The following is a 20,747-nucleotide window of genomic DNA, read 5'->3' as shown; positions in this document are numbered from 1 at the left end:
TCACTCAAAATCTGACGATACATGGCCCCATTCATTCTTTCCTTTACACGGAGCAGTCGTCCTGTTCCCTTTGCAGAAAAACAGCCCCAAAGCATGATGTTTCCACCCCCATGCTTTACAGTAGGTATGGTGTTCTTTGGATGCAACTCAGCATTCTTTCTCCTCCAAACACGACGAGTAGAGTTGTTACCAAAAAGTTCTATTTTGGTTTCATCTGACCATATGACATTCTCCCAATCCTCTTCTGGATCATCCAAATGCTCTCTAGCAAACTTCAGACGGGCCTGCACATGTACTGCCTTTAGCAGGGGGACACGTCTGGCACTGCAGGATTTGAGTCCCTGGCGGCGTAGTGTGTTACTGATGGTAGCCTTTGTTACTTTGGTCCCAGCTCTTAGCAGGTCATTCACTAGGTCCCCCCGTGTGGTTCTGGGATTTTTGATCACCGTTCTTGTGATCATTTTGACCCCACAGGGTGAGATCTTGCGGGGAGCCCCAGATCGAGGGAGACTATCAGTGGTCTTGTATGCCTTCCATTTCCTAATAATTGCTCCCACAGTTGATTTCTTCACACCAAGCTGCTTACCTATTGCAGATTCAGTCTTCCCAGCCTGGTGCAGGTCTACAATTTTGTTTCTGGTGTCCTTTGACAGCTCTTTGCTCTTGGCCATAGTGGAGTTTGGAGTGTGACTGTTTGAAGTGTTGGACAGGTGTCTTTTATATAGATAAAGAGTTCAAACAGGTGTCATTAATACAGGTAACGAGTGGAGGACAGAGGAGCCTCTTACAGAAGAAGTTACAGGTCTGTGAGAGCAAGAAATCTTGCTTGTTTGTTTTTGACCAAAAAGGGATTTTTGTAAGAACTTACCGTTCGAATCCCTTTCTCTGATATGGTCCTGGTGACACAGCTTCACATTGGGATGTAGGAGGGTCCGCAGGAGCCAGGCACCTATCCTAAAGCTTTTGGAGGGTAGGCTCCTCCCCTACTGCATCCCAGATTCCTCAGTTCAATCTTTCAAAGCCACTGGAATACATTAACTCAGTACAAACACCTGCACATATTATATGCACAATTTTAAATTTAACTTTTCAACCAATTATAACATGAAACATCATGAACACTGGCATACTTACTGAGCGTAAGGGAGGGATCGCTGTGTCACCAGGACCATATCAGAGAAAGGGATTCGAACGGTAAGTTCTTACAAAAATCCCTTTTTCTCTTTCAATGGTCCTGGTGACACAGCTTCACATTGGGACGTTCCAGAGCCGGTCCTTTTGGGTGGGTACGCTCAGGTCTGCAGTTTTCATCACTGCTTGCCCGAATGATGCGTCCACCGACGCGAACTCATGGAACCTATCGAATTTGGCAAAAGTATGAACAGAAGACCAAGTGGCAGCCCTGCAAACCTGCTCAGCTGTTGCCCCATGTCGAACCGCCCAAGAGGTGGCAACCGACCTGGTGGTATGCGCATTAATCCTGGCCGGTACAGTCCTACCAACTTTAGTATATGCAAACGCAATAACAGAGCGCAACCACCTAGCAATGGTCTGCTTAGAAGCAGGCCAACTAAGTTTGTGTATGTCATACAAACCAGTAAAGTATCAGTCTTTCTGACACTCTTAACTCTGTCCACATAAACGCGCAAGACGCGCACAACATCCAAATTCCTCAATTTGTCCCTTTTCCTAACAACCCTCTGTGGGTTGAAACACAGGCAGAACAATCTCCTGATTTAGATGAAAAGCAGAGACTACTTTTGGTAAAAATCTAGGGGTACTGTCCGAAAGGCAGCCCTATCATCATGACATATAAGGGAGGAAGACTTGAAGAACAAAGCAATCAACTCCGATATTTTTTTTTTTTTTTTTTTCTTCTGACGCCACCGCCAACAAAAATACCAGCTTCCCTGAAAGGAAACTAAGGTCAACCGACCTTAACGGCTCAAAAGGCGCCTCTTTAAGGTACTCCAGAGCCAGAGATAATTCCCCTGGCGCTACTGGTTGGTTGTAGGGAGGTTTCAATAGATAAACCCCCTGCAGGAAGGTCTGTACTTCTGGTTCTAACGCAATCCTTCTTTGGAAAGAAAAATTGACACGGTCGAGAAATGTACTCTGAGTGACTGAAGGCCTAACCCAGAGGAAAGGCCCTCCTGTAAAAAACTCCAACTATTTAGCCATTTTAAATCTCGATGTGCGTGACCTCTGTCTTACACACCAACAAATATAGGTCTTCCAGGCCCCAAAATAATTTACAGAAGACACTGACTTTCTGGCTTTCCTCATTGCGTTAACCACCGCCTCTGAGAATCCTATATTCCTCAAAATGGCGTTTTCAACAGCCAGACCGTCAAAATTAATCGAGCTGAATCCAGCTGGTTGAACGGTCCTTGTTTTAGAAGGTCTGACCTCAGAGGTAGACGCCACGAGTCCACAGAGAATCTCTGAAGCCTCGAGTACCAGGATCTCCCTGGCCAATCTGGGGCCACTAAAATTACTGGAATTGTCTGGGCCTGTATTGTTTTCAACTCTCTTGCCAGCATTGGAACTGGCGTTAAATCATAAAGAAGATTCCCCTCCCAGGGGATAGTCATGGCATCCACTGCTTCTGCCAGTGGATCCCACGTCCTGTCATACAACCTGGGTACCTGATGGATGAACCTGTATGCCTTCAGGTCCCTATCCGGGGTTTCCCCCTTATTGTAATCTAGTGGAATACTTGTGGATTCAGCCTCCATTTTCCTTCCATCAGTTTCTCCCTGCTCAGGAAGTCGGCCTCTATATTCTCCACTCCTGGTATGAAGATTGCTGATAATGCTAGAACATTCTGTTCCGCCCACAAGAAGATTCGGGACACCCCCACATGGCCAGATTGCTGTGTGTGCCTCCCTGGTGATTCAGATACGCCACAGCTGTGACGTTGTCGGTCTGAATGCCTAAAAGGGAGCTCTTGTAATCTTTTCTCCCGCCAGAGAAAACCTCTTCCACACAGCCCTCAGTTCCAAGATGTTGATCAGTAAGGCAGACTGTAAAGTATCAGTCTTTCTGCTCTAAAGTCCACAAGCCCTGCAGACGCAGGTCCACGACTACTGCCCCTCAGCCTCTGAGACTGGCGTCGGTAGTGACTACCACCCAGCTCCAGGACTGCAGGGACCGACTCCCCCGAAGGGAATCCACCTCCATCCACCATTTTAGGAAGGATCGAGTTTCTGAAAACAACAACATTTGTTCTGACCTCATGGTCTGAGTGTTCCCTGTCCACTGGGACACTCTCGAGTGGAACCTGGCGAACTGTAACGTCTCTAAAGACGCCATCATCTTCCCCAGCAGTTTGAGGCACCTCCATACTGCTGTGCTCTGAGACCCTAGGATCTCCTGTACCAAGGCAGCCAGATCCCTGGCCTATGCCTCTGGTAGAAACACCCAATGCAACTGGGTATCCAGACCAATCCCCAAGAATTGGAGTCTCTGTGACGGCACCGATTGAGATTTTTGTAAATTTAAAAGCCAGCCGTGAATCTGCAAAACCTGATGGTTTCTGCCAAGTGACTCTTCACTTGTCTGCTGACTCCGCTTTAAACCGCAGGTCGTCCAAAAATGGAATAACCATGATTTCCGTCAGTCGAAGCACATCCGCCATTTCTGACATTATTTGGTGAATACCCTTGACGCTGTGGCCAGACCAAAAGGCAACGCCTGTAATTACAGGAGAAGGTCTCCTATTGCACACCCCAATAGTGCCTGATGTTCAGGGTGGATAGGAACCTGCAAGTATGCGTCCTGGACCTTCATGGACGCTAAAAATTCTCCCTGGTCCCGGCTTAGCAGCACAGACCGTAGAGACTCTATTTTGAAATGGTCTACCCACAAATGGCTATTAATGCCTTTAAGTTTAGGATCAGCTGAAAGACCCGTCTGGTTTGGGCACCAAAAACAGAGTGAAATAAAAGCCTTTTTTCCCTCCGCTCTGGGGACCGGGACTACCACACCCTTCTCTAAAAGAGAATGAGCCGCTCCCAAGAGAGCTGTACGGAGCCGAGCCTCCTTTGGTAGTGGTGTAGGAATGAACCTTCTCGGTGGAAGAACTTTGAAGGGAATCTTTTAACCCTGGGTTATATTTCTAACCCAAGCGTTCCGGTCTAACAGTGCCCCTGCGTCTCTGAACAGTGACAGACGTCCCCCCTCCTTAAAACACCGCCGGGCAAAACCCCTGGCAGTATGCGGAGGATTTTTCCTCTCCTATGGTTTCTTATAAAAAGAACCAAATTTTGACTTTGGGGCCTTGCCCCTGGAGGACTGAGACTATCCCTTAAAAGACTGTCCTCAAAAGGACGCACCTCCTCTAGGGGAGGGCCGAAAGGATGGCCTGAAAGCAGAAAACCTTGATGTCTGCTTTGGCTGCAGGGGTAGGCAGGAAAGTGCTTTTTTCCACCTGTGGCCTGCTTATTAATCTCTTCCAGTTGTAAACCAATAACAGCTTTCCTTTAAAAGCAAATGCCTCTAAGCCTTTTTAGACTTGTTATCTGCCTTCCAAGCTATAAGCCAGAGCACTCTCCTGGCATTCCAAACACTGAGGAAACTCTGGCAGCCATTTTGAGAGCTTCCTGCTCAGCCTGAATCACCTTTCTGCAGCAGCATTAGACTTCTCTGCATAGTAACAACACACACAAAACAGTATGTCAACTAGAGCACAGGTCACTGACCCACCAATCCTGGCCTTAGAGACCCAGACTGAAGCCAATCAGAGGACTTGCTTGCTTGAAGGCTTGCACTGGTAGCACAGTGGCTTTTGACAAGTATACCACAGAAGCCTCTACCACTGGAACATTTTCCCAGAGGTCTGCATGATCCTCAGGCATGGGATACAGGCTTAACCATCTATTTTGGCATCTAAAGCCTTTTGTCAGGGGTTTTCCAATAAATCTTGTAAACCCTTGTCTGCAGAGAGATATCATTTCCCTCACGCTGTCTCTTAAAAACAACCTTAGCAGGAGTTTTTTTTTTTTTTTTTTTTTTTTTTTTTTTACTTCACAGACAAATTCAATGTCTGTTTACAGCAGTAATCAAATCCTCCACCCCTGAGGGTGAGGACTCTTCAGGAACATCACCCTGAACCCAGGGTATGTCTGTGTACTCTCCCTCCTCATCAGCAGCTAATAATGGCACTGAATAAGACCTTTTAGGGGTCCCCCCAGAATAACCATAAAGCTTGTCAAACAAGTAATTTAAACCTGCTGATTCCCATAGCAGTATCCTGCATGACTTGTATAAGTCAGGATCTGTCTGGGTCCGAGGCAAAGAGCTGGCCCGACTGCTGAGAGAATGGCCCTGGTCTAGGGAAATTACCAGCCATCACTCTGCCTGTCCAGTAATGCACCAAAGCATTTTCAGACCTGTCTCAGGGACTCAGCCCTCGCAAGGTCCGATGCACTACCCTCTGGGGTTCACTCCCCATGGGTTTCACAGCAGCGCATAAAATACAAAAGCCCCCCTTAGGGACAAATTTCAGTGTACAACCACTGCAAGCGCTCAATGCATTAAAGGCTCCCTCCCCCAAAACCACAGACTGTTGCTCAGACATGATGTTCTCAATAACACAGTCACAGCATTAAATGTACATACATTATATACAGTGTACTCAGCCACTTAGCTTTCTGTAGTCTTCAGAATGGGGAAAGCGAAGCCCAGGAAATCCAATCACTCTGTCAGGATCAGTAAGCCAGCTCAGCTCCGCTGCAAGCGTTCTGAATGGCGCCAAAAACAGAGTGAGGGAAGGGACCAAGTCCCTGCTGCTGCGGGGTCTGTGACTTTTGGCGCCAACTACCCCCAGACAGCCGCTCCCATTGTAGGATCTCCTCGTTCCAGTATCTCCCCCTCAGCTGGGGACCACTCGGAACATGCCTGTAACAACACTGCTGTCCTCTCAATATAGGAGCTCAGTGTGTAAGCTCCGCAGAAAATGGCCGCCGCCATCACGGAGCGCCTGTCCCCCATGATCCCCACCTAGCGTGAAGCCGGTTTCAGGGCGCTCCGGAGCCCAGGCAGCTTCTTAAAAGAAGCTGTAAGCGCTGCACAGGGAGGCCAGACAGCGTCTCCCTCGTGCACAGTGAGCTGACAGGACTCGTTTCTGTCAGCTCCTGCTGCGCTAGCAGTGCGAGGATTCACTAATGAGAATCCTCACACTGTGCCTACCTAGCTAGTGTAGAAGTTAATAAAATAATAAAAACCCTAACTAACTCTACTCCTTCGGCTGCTCCAGCAGCCCTTTAGAATAGCACCCACTCCAGTGGGCACCTAACACGAACTGAGGAATCTGGGATGCAGTAGGGGAGGAGCCTACCCTCCAAAAGCTTTAGGATAGGTGCCTGGCTCCTGCGGACCCTCCTACATCCCAATGTGAAGCTGTGTCACCAGGACCATTGAAAGAGAAATACTTATTTTCCACCATAATTTGCAAATAAATTCTTTAAAAATCAGACAATGTCATTTTCTGGATTTTTTTTTCCTCATTTTGTCTCTCATAGTTGAGGTATACCTATGATGAAAATTACAGGCCTCTCTCATCTTTTTAAGTGGGAGAACTTGCACAATTGGTGGCTGACTAAATACTTTTTTGCCCGACTGTATAACCTGTTTTTTACAATAAGGAGCATCGCCTAACTGATAGCTATCAGCTGCACATCAGTACAATATATTTAAAGGAACTGCATTATTGATTCCTCAGGAACTGTTACAATTGAAGGCACAAATTACCGATCTGGCTAACTACAAATTAATTCACGGTCGGAAGGTTTTAATGAATTTCTAGTGCTTTAAGCACATATTTTTAAATTAATTGTCTGTTCATTCAATTTTATTTAATATTATTTTATTTTTTATAAATGTATTAAATGTATTTCTAAATTGTTCAGTAAAAATTTACAAATTGATCAACACAGTGCGCTCTCTTATTTGCTACATATTTCTCTTTCTACTATGTGGCTAGGGAGCAATAATTAAGTGGACAAGCATGTCTGATGATGGACAAATTCATTTACCTTCTACTCCCCAGGTCCTGGCTCTTCATCAAAGTGGGAGGAAGTTCAAAGCAAAGCGAGACACATACTACTAAACACATATGGAATGTACAAGTGCTTTATCCAGATGCAGAGTTACAGGCAAGAAGAGAGCACAGCATGTGCCAACTGTTCCAGTGCCTAAGTCCTGTGGACTGTTGCCTTACCACAGACCTATCACAATACAGCAATACTTGCTACCCTTGAACGTTTGTGATGAAGCGATGGTGTATTCTGTGGCATAGATCTTTAATAGAAGCACACTTTTTTTTTTTTTATTGGAACCTGTGATCCTTTGTCTATTTGAGGATGAAGGAAATGCTCAATAGTGAAAATAGGACCAATTTTAAAGTGCTGTTTACAGATTTAAGCACATTTGCACAAACCTCAGACCTAGGGCCAAAAGAAGGATGTCTTGCTATGAAAACCCAAAGTAATCCATTTTTGTTTAATGGATCATGCAGTTTATATTTAATAGGACATAATTTGCTCCTATTAAACAGTTATATTGTGTTATTCTGTCAGTAGAATCTTCCTTTTGGTTCTCTCTGAAGTTCAAGCACTTATGTTCCTTCATTCCAGAGCAGGTTGTGTCTCCATAAAATATTACCTTGCACAGCAGGTTAATAATATATTTTTTACTGCCTCCAATGCACATTAGACTGTAGTGTGTGTGTGTATATATGGTATATAAAAATACCTGCTCTGCTTCTAATGAAGCAGTGATCTTGTCAACTCTAACAAACTCATAAATCTGATGCATTACAGGATATGAGCTAAAGTTTACAGACTTGTAGAGTAAGCATATGCCTTCATTGTCTGAGGGGGAGAGAGTATTTTATTTTTTGCCAGTATTCTTGTCTGTTCCACTTGGTCATTGTTAGAAAAATGCTGATCTGAGTGACGGATATAGGTGTGGTGAGATCATGTATGAAACTTAAATCTCAGATGTCACCCCAGGCTGCTGGAACTTTAGCTGTGCTGCTAGCGCCGATGACCACAGGCCAGTGTTACGCTTCGATTAGAGCTAGAGAAACATTTCATATGACTTGCCATAGTGACTATTACAAGGGTATTTCTATGTCTGAGATGTGCTTGGGTTTTTTATTATTGCTCATTTGGCCACAAGCTGGCACTTTAGTTAATATTTTATCCTGGCAGAGAAAGCAACATGACAGCTCACACTAGTTATAAGAAAATATGCTGCAGATGTATCTTCCATTTCTTTTACCAAACATGATATATGAAGAGAACAAACACTACTTATTCATGTTTCTTCCAGCCTTTGGTATGATGATATCCTGTACTTAATCAGGATCATTCTGGGCAGTGTTATATCATTTTGAAGGACCAGATTTCTAACGTATACTTTATTTACGACAAAAGGTTCCATTCTATAACCTCACTATTGGTTATCTGAACCTACATATTTTTTTTGTTTGCCAATTTAGCTTGTACATAAACTGAAGATAGTATATTTTAGTAAACCAATACGAAGTGGATTTTACCACTTGATGTACATGATAAAACAAAACTATGTAAAAGCCAAAGTAGTAGGTTGTCAATGGTTATTGCGGACCCAACACGGGTTAAGGTGCGGTCTGAAAGGGCCACCTTGGGTCGAGCAACATGGGAGTTCAACCCTGGTAATGACCAGGGTTGAACACGGCTCTGGCCCGTGTCAATTGCAGTGTGAACAGGTAGCCTGGGTCGAGCGACTCTGGTCCCATTCACAGTATGGAGGAGGCAGAGCTGGTAACTCCAAGCGCTGCCTCCTCCCAAGACCTTGGTGACGTGCAGCCGCTCAGCCCCGGCAATAAGCCAAGTTGGATGCGGAGCTCCAGGTCTCTAATATTGCTTTCAAACCGAAAATGCTGTGTCACTCCGGGGATGAGACCCGTGTCTGACCCGGCATTTGCGGTCTGAAAACGGTATACGAGACCTGGAGCTTATATGCATGCCCATTCCTTCTATCATAAATCTTCGCTTCAGAAGATGATTATTGGGTTTACAGTGCATTGAGTGCAGAATTAGACCATGCGTGAGAGCTAAGTATTAAATATATATATATATCCCCCTACCCCACTGCCCTGTCTGCACTGAACATGAGTGACAACGTTGAAGTGTAATGGTGATTATGCTCAGTTTGTGTGTTCAATTTTTATGTAAACTTCATTAATGTTCTTCCTCCTACAAATGATTTATAATGTAACGTTCCTGGCACATTATTTCTGTAAGGATGGTACTGAAATTGCACAATGCAGTGTGTTTATAATAAAATATTTATTACATGGCTATTCAGTTATTTATCCTTGCAATAAAACTTGCTAAATATTACAGGGGAGGGGGGGGGGGGGGGGGGGTGTTCGATACTGCACTAATACAGGAATGTCAGCCATTGTTATTTTATAAAGTAGTCCGTTTTCCATTTAACATTTTATTCCTGGATGACCCCGTAGTTTCTTATAGGCTTTCAGGTCACTGGCATTCAGAGATGGAGTCAGAGATGCTAAGGCATGTTGGAAATGTTCTTGTTTCACGCAGGAAGCCTGTAGTCCATTCATCTGTAATGCAGCAAGGGCAGCCTGCAGATAGAAACATATTGTCCTTGTAAAGTTACATATTCCTGTGCTACAAACTTGTTTGCCCATACTGGAAAGACACACACATGTTTTTGTAAAGGAGATTTTCTGATTAAAGAATTAAAACATGTTGTCTATAAAGCAAAACCTTACCAGATGATGCTGTATGCTAAATATAATTTAAAAAACAAAACCCTACATTAAAAATACAGCAGCCAATAGGAATGCCTTAATCATTTTTATTGTACACACTAAACCATTATTATTTTCTCACCTCTTTGCAGAGATTTTGAAGGTCTGCCCCAGAGTGGTATGATGTAGCTGCTGCCAGGCTCTGCAGACAGACGTCACTAGCTAATGGCACACTACTTGTGTAGAGTTTTAGTATAGATAAACGCGCCTGTCAGAAGAGAGAGTAAAAATGTAAGATGTCTAATGAATACTGCACAAGAGATTTTCCGGAAAAAAACTTTATCCAAAGAGTTTTCTCCCTCGGATAGCAGGGGACACTGCAGTCATCATGTGTGGGATAGTATGGTGTACTGGAGGAGTCGGCACTTTAAGAAAATTTAAGTGTGGCTGGCTCCTCCCCCCTCTATCCCCACACAGACCTCAGTCTTAAAAAAGTGCCCGGAGGAGTCGGTCTCCTGGGCAAGGGTCTCCTAAGGGAGATTAGGTTTTTATTTCTTTTTTTGTTTTTATTTAAACTTTGTTAGTGGCAGGCAGACAGGACGGTCTGCCTGTGAAAAGGAACCCTGGAGAGGTACAGTCGACGCTGCACGCAGTGTTCCTCTGCTACCTAAAGACCACCAGAGCACCCGCTCTGGGGACCCGCCGCAGCTGCACGCAGCGAGCGTTCCGGGGCCAAGGTCATGCCCCCTTCTCCAGGAACACAGAAGAGGGGGACCAGCCAGAAGTGAGCGCACTGGCTGGGGAGAGAGTGTCAGCGTCCGCAGCCATTTTAGGTCGCGCTCAGCGCTGACACGGCTGCGATGGTATCTCCCGCCCACAGATCGGCGCGGGAAACGTCTGCATCAAGGAGGCGGAGCTGACAGGCGTCTCTCTCTGCAGCGGCCGCCATTGCCGGAACGCAGCTTCTCTCCACTGTTCCCGCAGTCAGACACCTACAGCCCCGGTTTACCGGCTCCTGTGCGGTCACAGCGCTTCCCCTGGGACCTCGACTGTACCGTGAGTCATCAGGGGTTATCCCCAGACACTATAGACATCGGGGGGCAGGATTGGCTCCTCTCTCCCTGTTAGCACTCAGGCCTCAGGGCTTCTCACTGTGTCTAGTGGTGCTAGAAAACACTTGTGTCTGTGTAAGGGTGTGCGTGTGAGGTGCTTAGTTCCTTGGTCAGTATGGCAGGAAGGGCTACATCAAAAGCAGCACAAAAGGTGTACTCCTGTAAGGAGTGCAAGGAGCAGTATACTCCACATATCAAAGGGGTTTCCCTGTGCGGCCCATGCTACACTAGGATTCAGTCCTCTGCAAGGGTACAGGTTGCTGTTACTCCCAGGTCCCCTGGGTCACAGCAAAACACCCCATGTCCTGGGGATGTCTTACAGACCCTTCTCTCCAGCTTTACTGCGGAGATGGAAGCTTCCAGAAAAGACAGGGAAGTTTTTCACTCCCATCTGTCTCAGTTAGCTACTTCTGAGCCTCTATGGGCTTCATCCCTTATTCAGTCTGTGAACTCCCTAAAGCAGTCTGTGTCGGCTTACTCCCAGACCAAGCCTTCCACACCCCCGGTAAAGAGAAGGGCGGTTCAGGCCATAGTCCTGGCAGATGACCCAGATGATTGTATCCCATTGGAAGAGGGGGAATTTCCTCCTGATCCAGCTCAGGATCCCGCAGGGGATGATCTCCCAGAGGATGAGGTCCAGGGAGTGGAAGGTCTAATCAGGGAAATCCGTGATACTTTCCACATTGCTGACACATCCGCACCTCCTCAGGTGTCCATTTTTGGAAGAATCCAAAAGCAGCCCCTAACTTTCCCGGACTCAGATGAGTTAGACAACCCTCTTTTAAAAGTCTGGAAGTCTCCGGACAAAAAGTTTCAAATGTCAAAGAGATTGAGGGTCCTTTACCCCTTCTCTGCATCCAGAGAAAAATGGGAGACTCCTCCCACCCCAGATTTGTCCCTTTCACGCTTATCTAAGAAAACCACACTCCCTATCCCGGGAGCAGTGTCCCTGAAGGAATCTCAGGACAGACGTTTGGATATCTCTTAAAAAACATTTATACTAATGTAGGAGTTCTGTTGCGTCCTGCTCTGGCATCTGCTTGGGTTGCAAGAGCAATGGAAAAATGGGCCTCAGATCTGGTCACTGGTTTAGAACAGAATACTCCCAGAGATGAACTTATTGCTTTGGCAGAATGCATCAGGGACGCGTCCTCCTACATAGGGGAGGCTGCTTCTGATATTTCCATCCTAGGAGCAAAGGCTTCAGCTTCTGCGGTGGTGGCCAGACGTTCAGTCTGGCTGCGCTCTTGGCAAGCTGAACCAGAAATCAAAAAGGCCGTGGAGGCTCTTCCCTTCGGGGGCGACATGCTTTTTGGGCCTGATCTAGACAGGCTTATCTCCCAAGCAACAGGGGGGAAGTCTGCATTTCTTCCCTCATCTGCTCCGCCTCAAAAAAGGCAGTTTGTGTCACCTACTTTTCGCCCCTTTCGAGGGAACGCAGGCTTTAGAGGTAGGTCCAGAGGAGGTTTCCCTTCCTACAGAGGCCGCCGGGGTCGTGGGGCCAGAGCAGCCCAGCCCTCAGCAGCCGCCACTGTTAGAGACACCAAGTCCACTGAGAAGTCAGTGGCATGACGGTCTCCCAGCTCACCTAGGGGAACCCGAGGTGGGCGCCAGGCTGACAGTCTTTGCAGATACCTGGAGGTCCCACTGCAAAGATGCCTGGGCTCTTCAGATTGTGACTCAGGGTTACAAGCTGGAGCTCACTGCCCCTCCTCCAAACTTGTTTTTCCCAATAGGACTTCCATCCTCAGAAGAGACAGCTTCAGCCCTTTGTGGGTCAATTCAATCACTCCTCTCTTCAAAGGTGATTGTCCCGGTCCCAGAGCACCAAAAGGGCACTGGGTACTATTCAAGCATCTTTGTAGTACCAAAGCCGGACGGCTCCGTCCGGCCCATTCTCAATTTGAAAAATCTGAACGAATTTGTGTTCTATCACAAGTTCAAAATGGAGTCAATTCGCTCAGTAGTGGCGTCCTTGGAGAAGGGAGAATTTCTTCTCTCCCTGGATATCAAGGACGCCTACCTACACATACCCATCTGGGAACCACATCAGAGGTTCCTCAGGTTTGCCATACAAGACAATCATTACCAGTTCAGGGGACTGCCGTTCGGCCTCTCCTCCGCCCCGAGGGTATTTACCAAGGTACTGTCTTGTATGATAACGGCGCTTCGTCTAAAAGGGATTATCATCATACCCTATTTAGACGACCTTCTTTTAAAGTCTCCTTCTCCAGAAAAGTTGGCAGCAGACGCACTCCTAACCTGCAATTTTCTGGTCCAAAACGGATGGATAATGAACTTCAAGAAGTCACAACTAAATCCATCTCAGAGACTTCAGTTCTTGGGCCTGATCTTGGACACAGTTCAGGAAAGGGTATTCCTTCCGTTGGACAAGATCAGGACTCTTCAACTAAGAGTACGTCAGATTCTGCAACTACGCACAGTCTCTGCACACCTTTGTACCCGCCTGTTGGGACTGATGGTGGCCTCATTCGAGGCCCTCCCATACGGGCGTTTCCACTCCCGAACCTTTCAGGAAAATCTGTTATCCCAGTGGTCGGGATCACACCTGCAGATCCACAGGAGAATCTCTCTGTCACAGAAAACTCGCGCATCACTTCAATGGTGGCTCCATACTCCACATCTGCTGCAAGGCCGCAGCTTCAAGCCGTGCACGTGGACAATGGTGACAACAGACGCCAGCCTCCAAGGCTGGGGGGCTGTAGCGCTAAACCACAGGTTCCAGGGAAGATGGCCATCGCAGGAGGCAAAACTTCCCATAAATATTCTGGAATTACGGGCCATCAGGCTGACCCTAACACAGGGACACGATCTCCTCAGGGGATGCTCCATAAGGATCCAGTCCGACAACATGACAGCGGTAGCCTACATAAATCGGCAAGGGGGCACAAAGAGCCGTGCTGCCATGAAGGAGGTTCGACCCATTTTGGAATGGGCAGAGGCTCATGCGACGGACTTCTCGGCAGTTTTCATACCAGGGGTGGAGAACTGGCAGGCGGATTATCTCAGCCGCCAGGATTTCCACCCAGGGGAGTGGGCCCTCCACCCGGAGGTGTTCAATCAGATCGCCCTCAGGTGGGGGACCCTTCAGGTAGACCTGATGGCTTCCAGACTGAACCATCAGCTACCTCTCTATTGTGCCAGGTCACTGGATCCAGCGGCGCTGGCGGTGGACGCATTGTCCATTCCGTGGCCATACAGGCTAGTCTACATCTTTCCTCCCTTCCCTCTTCTTCCAAGAGTCCTCAAGAAGATAAAGAGGGAAGCCACAACGGTCATATTGGTGGCACCAGACTGGCCGAGAAGGTCGTGGTACTGCTTCAACAGGGACCATTCGCTTACCAAGGCTTAAAGCATCTACATTTGACGGCCTGGCTGTTGAGGCCGACCTGCTAAAACGAAGGGGAATTCCATCATCTGTAATACCGACCATGCTTAAAGCCAGAAAAGGGGTTACATCGGCCCACTACCATAGGATATGGAAATCCTATGTCAGATGGTGTGAGTCCAAGAACTTTCCCAGAGCGGTCTTTAGTCTATCCAGACTGCTACAGTTCCTACAAGTAGGTTTGAACTCTGGCCTGCGGCTGGGCTCCTTAAAGGTGCAAATTTCTGCACTTTCCATCGCAGATTAGCCCTCATTCCCGAGGTGCAAACCTTTCTAAAAGGGATGCTTAGGATACAACCCCCTTTTGTTTCTCCAACGGAACCCTGGGAACTACCGCTGGTTTTGAGTTTCCTCAAGTCAGACCTTTTTGAACCCCTTATCTCGGTTGACCAAAAATATCTAACATGGAAGACGGTCATGTTGTTAGCTTTAGCCTCTGCACGTCGGGTGTCAGAGTTGGGGGCGCTATCGTGTCGGGAACCTTTCCTGATCTTCCACAAAGATAGAGCTGAATTGAGGACATGCAAGGATTTTTTGCCGAAAGTGGTGTCGTCCTTTCACGTGAACGAACCTATAGTGATTCCAGTTCTTTCAGGAGATTCAAAATTGCTAGACGTAGTCCGTGCTCTTCGGATTTATCTCAAACGTACAGCTGCTCTGAGAAAATCAGATAATCTTTTTGTCCTTTATGGAGCGGAAAAAAGAGGGTGGCCAGCTTCCAAACAGACGTTGGCCCGTTGGCTGTGCCTAACCATTAAGGAAGCTTATGTGCAGGCTCACAGACAGGTTCCGTCTGGCATTTCTGCGCACTCCACAAGGTCAGTCAGTACGTCCTGGGCCCTAGCTAGGGGAGTCTCCTTGGCTCAGGTTTGTAGGGCGGCTACCTGGGCAGGTACAAATACATTCGCAAGGTTTTACAAGTTTGACACCTTCGCCTCCTCTGAGGCTTCATTTGGAAGGGCAGTGTTGCAGGAATCCCAGTGCTCTCCCACCCGGGAGTAGTGCTTGGGTATTATTCCCACACGTGATGACTGCAGTGTCCCCTGCTATCCGAGGGAGAAATAAGGAATTTGGTACTCACCGGTAATTCCCTTTCTCCGAGGTAGCAGGGGACACTGCACACCCTCCCAGCTCTAGTCTTCCTGCCATAATGATCATAAAATTATCCCCTGCTTCCGGGGGGTTGTCATACAGTAAATGAAACTTGCGGTTTGAATGTTTTATTAGAAGTTCTTCTACTTCTTCTGTTCTTTATGTTTCTGAATGTGTCTGTTGATACATATGTCTGTTAAAACAGTTGTTGTGTGTTGGATTCTAATCTCCATATTCGCTATGAATGGATGTGTCCTCCTCCTGTCGGGTGCTTGCCCTATCATCTTCCTCTCGGACACGGTTTTTTAAGACTGAGGTCTGGGTGGGGATAGAGGGGGGAGGAGCCAGCCACACTTAAATTTTCTTAACGTGCCGACTCCTCCAGTACACCATACTATCCCACACGTGATGACTGCAGTGTCCCCTGCTACCTCGGAGAAAGGGAATTACCGGTGAGTACCAAATTCCTTATTTATGCAAGCTTTAGTAATCTTGTACTGAAAACTGGTGGAAGAATTCAGCTGCCTCTGGTAATAATAAAGACCAAACCATAAAAAATACCCATATGTAAATAAAGTAACCTATATTGAGACCTTTGTACCTTGGCAGCACAATATTTCATTTGTTCCAGTGCAAGGATTAAAATCACACAACAGCTTACTCTTGGCCTCCACATTCACTGCAGTTTATTACACTCTAATGGCCGGCAGTAATTATAAACATGAACTGCTATAGTGACACTGTGTAGATTGTCCATGAGGGTATACTATCTGGTGTGTCTCCATCCCAAACAAATTACAAAATTACACTAGGGTTTTCAGGATAATGGATACTCAACCTGCATGTTTCTAATATTTTTTCCTGTGGTAAGATTCTAGTGCCATAGTCTCGTGTCCGTTTGTGTGTCTCCGAAACACTGTCATCTGTTGGCAGCCAGTGAAACTACCTCTCTCTCTCACACACACACACACACACACACACACACACACACACATATATATGCACAGAGGCAATGACAAGGTGGCAGGCTAGCTTTTGAAGCATGGGCTTGCTAGTATACAAATATTTTTTAATGGTGATCTACTGTAGGAGCAAGTTTCATCTTTGCTCCTTTGTCCATGGCTATTCTATTGTTCTCAGCTGCAATACAATACGTATTGCAGCTGAGAACAATAGAATAGCCATGGCCAAAGGAGCAAAGATGAAACTTGCTCCTACTGTATACAAGTCATATGATACAGGGAAGCAAGGCCTTCTTCTAAACAAGGCAAGAGCAATGAACAGTCTGCAATGACTTCATTTGCAAATGAAAAATACACCCCTTACCTCCTCATCGGGCGGTGGTATGTACAGGAGCTTGTCCAGTCTTCCCGGTCGCAGTAAAGCATCATCTAAAACATCTGGCCTGTTTGTAGCTGCCACAATCATCACCAATTTGTTCACAACTTCCTTCATTTCCATCTGCAAATAACACATTGCAGACCAAGAACAGGGAATACTGTATATACCTAGTTTATGTAATGATTACACTTTGATAAATGTTCCCTTTTAAAAGGTTCAGTAGATAAGAAAAAAAAATAGAAAAGCTACTATTTTCTCCACATATATAACAAACATCTAAAGCATTAGGAGGTGTTGTACTAAAGGCTTAGAGAGTGATTAAGTGGAGAGAGATAAAATACCAGCCAATCAGTTCCTAACTTCCATGTTACATGCTCTTTATAAAATGCCAGGAGCTGGTTGGTAAGTTTTCTATTTTATCACTGTCCATGCTTTATTACATCCCCAGTGTGACCATGAACATGCTACTCTAATTTAATAACTTTGAAGTCTCAAGTTACCTGCTCATTATGACCCATATTGTGGTCACCTTCCAGTAATAGTGTGGTCCCCCTGCGTTCTGTAGTCTTTAACCCAACTCCATCGAGTTCATTCAGGAGAACAGAGAGAATCCTCTCCTGGACACCAGAGCCTGACCTGCACTCTGAGCGACACCCCACAATAGCATCAATCTCATCCAGAAATACAATGGCTGGAGTGCTTGCTCTTGCCTGCCTGAAAAGCTAGAGGTAAAGATAATTATACCATATGCACAAGTATAAGACAGTATGGGCGGGATGTATTAATACATTGCCGCCCCCCCGCCGCCGCATATGTACTAACATGCGGCTGGCATTGCGGTGCGGTGACGGAGGCCCCCCGCGATACCTGGAATGTGATACCTCCCAGCCGGCTCCTACATCCCTCACGCAGCGTCACGCCGGGGACAGCTAAGCAAGCTGTCCCCGGCACCACCTCCTCCCCCCTGCAGCCGGAAGGACGTCCGGCTGCGTCGATAGAGGTTTACCTTCCAGGGTCCAGGAGGACCCTTCAGGAAGGTAAGCCAGAGGGGGGGGGGGGGGGGTTTGCGTCGGTGGCGGCGAAAAGAAGCCCATAGGCTTCTATAGGGTATCGCCACCCAAAGGTGGCGATACCCTTCACTGCAGTATCATTTTTGATACATAGGAAAATGCGGTAAAACCGGGGTTTTACCGCATTTTCCATTTGATACATCTCGCCATATATGATTACAGCATTGTATGTTAATGAGAGAACAGCTCGCTGCTAAAACACAAGTGAAAATGAGGCAAGAAAATGTAATATAAAAAAAATTTTGTACCTGAGATAGAATCTTTTCAGAGTCCCCTACATATGGTGAGAATAGGTCAGCGCCACTAACAGAAAAGAAGGAGCAATGGCAGCTGGTAGCCACTGCTTTAACCAGAGTGGTTTTGGCGCATCCAGGAGGTCCATATAGTAGCACTCCTTTTGGTGGTGTTAAGCCCATTCTGAGGAAAGCATCGGGATACTTCAAGGGCCACTCAATGCTCTGGAAATCAAAGACAGAAGTAATAGTTATTGTTAAGTTCTTCACATTGAACAACAGGTGCTTATATTTCCCATAATAGCCAGGTACCTGGACGAAGTCCTGATTTAGGGTTGAAACATGTCGACAGCACTGGAAGCAACCACTAGGTGTCGACAGCACTGGAAGCAATCACTGGTAGCCTGCACACCGTTTTTTTTTTTTTTTTTTAAGTGTGTCTTTTTGATGGGGTGTACACATTGTGTAATTGCTGTGCTATCCGATCGGGATCGAATCGCATGGCAAGGCAAATGCATTTGATTAGGACTATATAGTACCGATCTTTACTATATAGTCTTACCTGCACAGTCTATTTTTCTATTTGAATTCAATGCCGTGGGGCTGTGGATCAAATCGAGAGAGTTTGATTTTGATTATATAAGCAAAATCAAATAGAAAAATAGACCACATTGAACCGTGTGCACAGGGCACAACAACTGTGTTTTCTATCTTTTATTCACTGGAAGTGGAAAAACAACGTTTCTTGAATAGTGGAACTTTTGAGGGGTTGGGATCGTTCTGTCTACAGTATGTTGGTCGACATGGGAAAAGGTTGACAGGTCATGAAGCCGACACAAGCATTAGGTCGGCAGTCAAAAGGTCGACATGTTTTTTTTTTTTTTTACTGTTTTTCCCCCGAATGTCGACATGGACACAGTTTGAAGTGCACCACATCGCTGGCTATGCTTCGGGCACAGTGCCTCACTGTGCTTGGCACACTATTTTATTCTCCCACCACGCCCTAATGGATGGTAGGGCATGAAATACCGCCTGTCGGCTCAAAAAACTGTGAAAAACCCTGTCGACATAATGACCTGTTGACCTAGACCCATGTTGACCTTGACCCATGTCAACCAACATACTGTAGACCAAATGACCATATACCCTTTTGAGATGGTAAATAGCAGTGTTCTAAAAGTCTGAATATTTGAATTGCAGGAGGTGGTGACTTTTTGATGATATTCTGTACATTTATTTAAGGTGGAATCGAGACTAAACTGCAGAACGATGGTCTGACCGCTCTTACATGGTTGAAAATCATATCAAAAGATTATTGTTCATGTACATTTACTAAGGGGGGATCCAATTAGCCATATTGCTTGGCGTGTGGGGGGAAAAGCAGGTTACCAAGTGAGATAACATACACCCTTTATGCTGTGTTGTTCTGAATTGGCTGGGTACACTCCAAAAAGACATGTTGGGGAACCCGCTGTGGCACCCAAAAAAACAATTCAGGTAAGTATACGCATTTACCGATTGGTTCCTCTCATCCATCTGGGCAGACATTTGAATTTGTGCACTTAGCTATGACCACCCATACACACAGCTAGATATGCCAATTATAGCTTTAGATACTATAGATCACCCATTGGCTGTGAACAACATTGTTCACAGACATGTTGGGGGTGCCCACCCTCCAATGGGATCGCAATATATTGGCCATTAGCTCCAAAGGCTGATATCGCCTAGTCCACTGGGTCTCAAACTTGGTCCTCAGGACCCCACACAGTTCACCCGACAGGTGCACTCATTACGGACTGACATGTTTTAAAAAATACACAGGTGGAGCCAATTATTTCACTTGATACTGAGAGGAGACCTGTAAAACATGCACTGTGTGGGGTTCCGAGGACTGTTTTGAAAAACCTGTGGCCTAGTCTGTACCCAACTTAAGATACCAACAGTGATTTTATTGCTAAGCGAACAATAATTGACTAATATCGTTATTTATTAATAGTCATGTTTTATGTTGTTCAAAAGGTATAAAAATACTGTCAACTCAGCCTGTTACACTAAAGAATATAAATGTAATGTATAATAATTTAAACAGAAAATGAACATTTACTAAAGAGTCCAGTTGCTTTTTTACCTGTTTCAACAACAGTTTAATATCCTCCAGGCCACCTATTTTGTCCCAATATACGGGTTTAAACTCCACCTTTCCAACAGCACTCCGTGCGGAAGCGGGTCGTATCTTTTTAAATGCTTCATAGAAATGTCTTCTGCTGACCAGGTTCACCTGACTGACCTGAAATATAGCCCAGAGTACCATTACATAAGCAGATTTATTTCTTGTAACTATATATTAATTCACATACAAAAACATCTAGTAATCAAAAACCCTTTTTGCTTGTTCATAGTAAATTACAAAATTAGTCAATGAGAAATAACCACAGAACGGAAATTATTTACAGCACCCACACTTCCAGCAATGGAGCAGTTAAATAGTATTAGTTATTTAAGCATCTCGGCCCTCTTGCTGTGTTAATCCCAATCTTTTACATCATGAATGTAATCCGGGCACATTTATTACATGCTGGTATGAATGGCACTTAGGCCAATATCATACCAGTGCTTTAAGTCACTGCAGTTGGTAACCTAATGAATCTACGATTCTCTGGTTGGGAGAAAATAAAATTAGGGTGTAGTGTTACTATACTACAAGCAATGCTACACAAT

At 45.8% G+C, this 20,747-nt stretch overlaps 2 protein-coding genes across 2 annotated transcripts in view; one reads left to right on the top strand and one right to left on the bottom strand.

Annotated features, from left to right (window-relative positions):
- The window catches only part of SLC30A4 (solute carrier family 30 member 4), a 37,942-nt gene extending 28,590 nt beyond the window's left edge, over nt 1-9,352 (top strand). The window contains exon 7 of the mRNA XM_083183967.1: nt 7,052-9,352. Within this exon, the coding sequence (XP_083040093.1) occupies nt 7,052-7,200 (149 nt within the window). The 3' untranslated portion in view covers nt 7,201-9,352. The remainder of the gene's footprint in view (nt 1-7,051) is intronic.
- Nucleotides 9,353-9,394: 42 nt separating this feature from the next.
- The window catches only part of AFG2B (AAA ATPase AFG2B), a 29,348-nt gene continuing 17,995 nt past the window's right edge, over nt 9,395-20,747 (bottom strand). Inside the window, exons 4-9 of the mRNA XM_083183966.1 lie at nt 20,158-20,316; nt 18,042-18,251; nt 17,224-17,445; nt 16,709-16,843; nt 9,912-10,037; nt 9,395-9,640 (exon numbers count right to left, since the gene is read on the bottom strand). Of these exons, the coding sequence (XP_083040092.1) occupies nt 9,485-9,640; nt 9,912-10,037; nt 16,709-16,843; nt 17,224-17,445; nt 18,042-18,251; nt 20,158-20,316 (1,008 nt within the window). The 3' untranslated portion in view covers nt 9,395-9,484. The remainder of the gene's footprint in view (nt 9,641-9,911; nt 10,038-16,708; nt 16,844-17,223; nt 17,446-18,041; nt 18,252-20,157; nt 20,317-20,747) is intronic.

The sequence above is a fragment of the Crinia signifera genome, chromosome 4 (assembly GCF_055691185.1).
Source record: "Crinia signifera chromosome 4, ASM5569118v1, whole genome shotgun sequence".
Lineage (NCBI taxonomy): Eukaryota > Metazoa > Chordata > Amphibia > Anura > Myobatrachidae > Crinia > Crinia signifera.
This window is presented reverse-complemented; position numbering and strand designations above follow the sequence as displayed.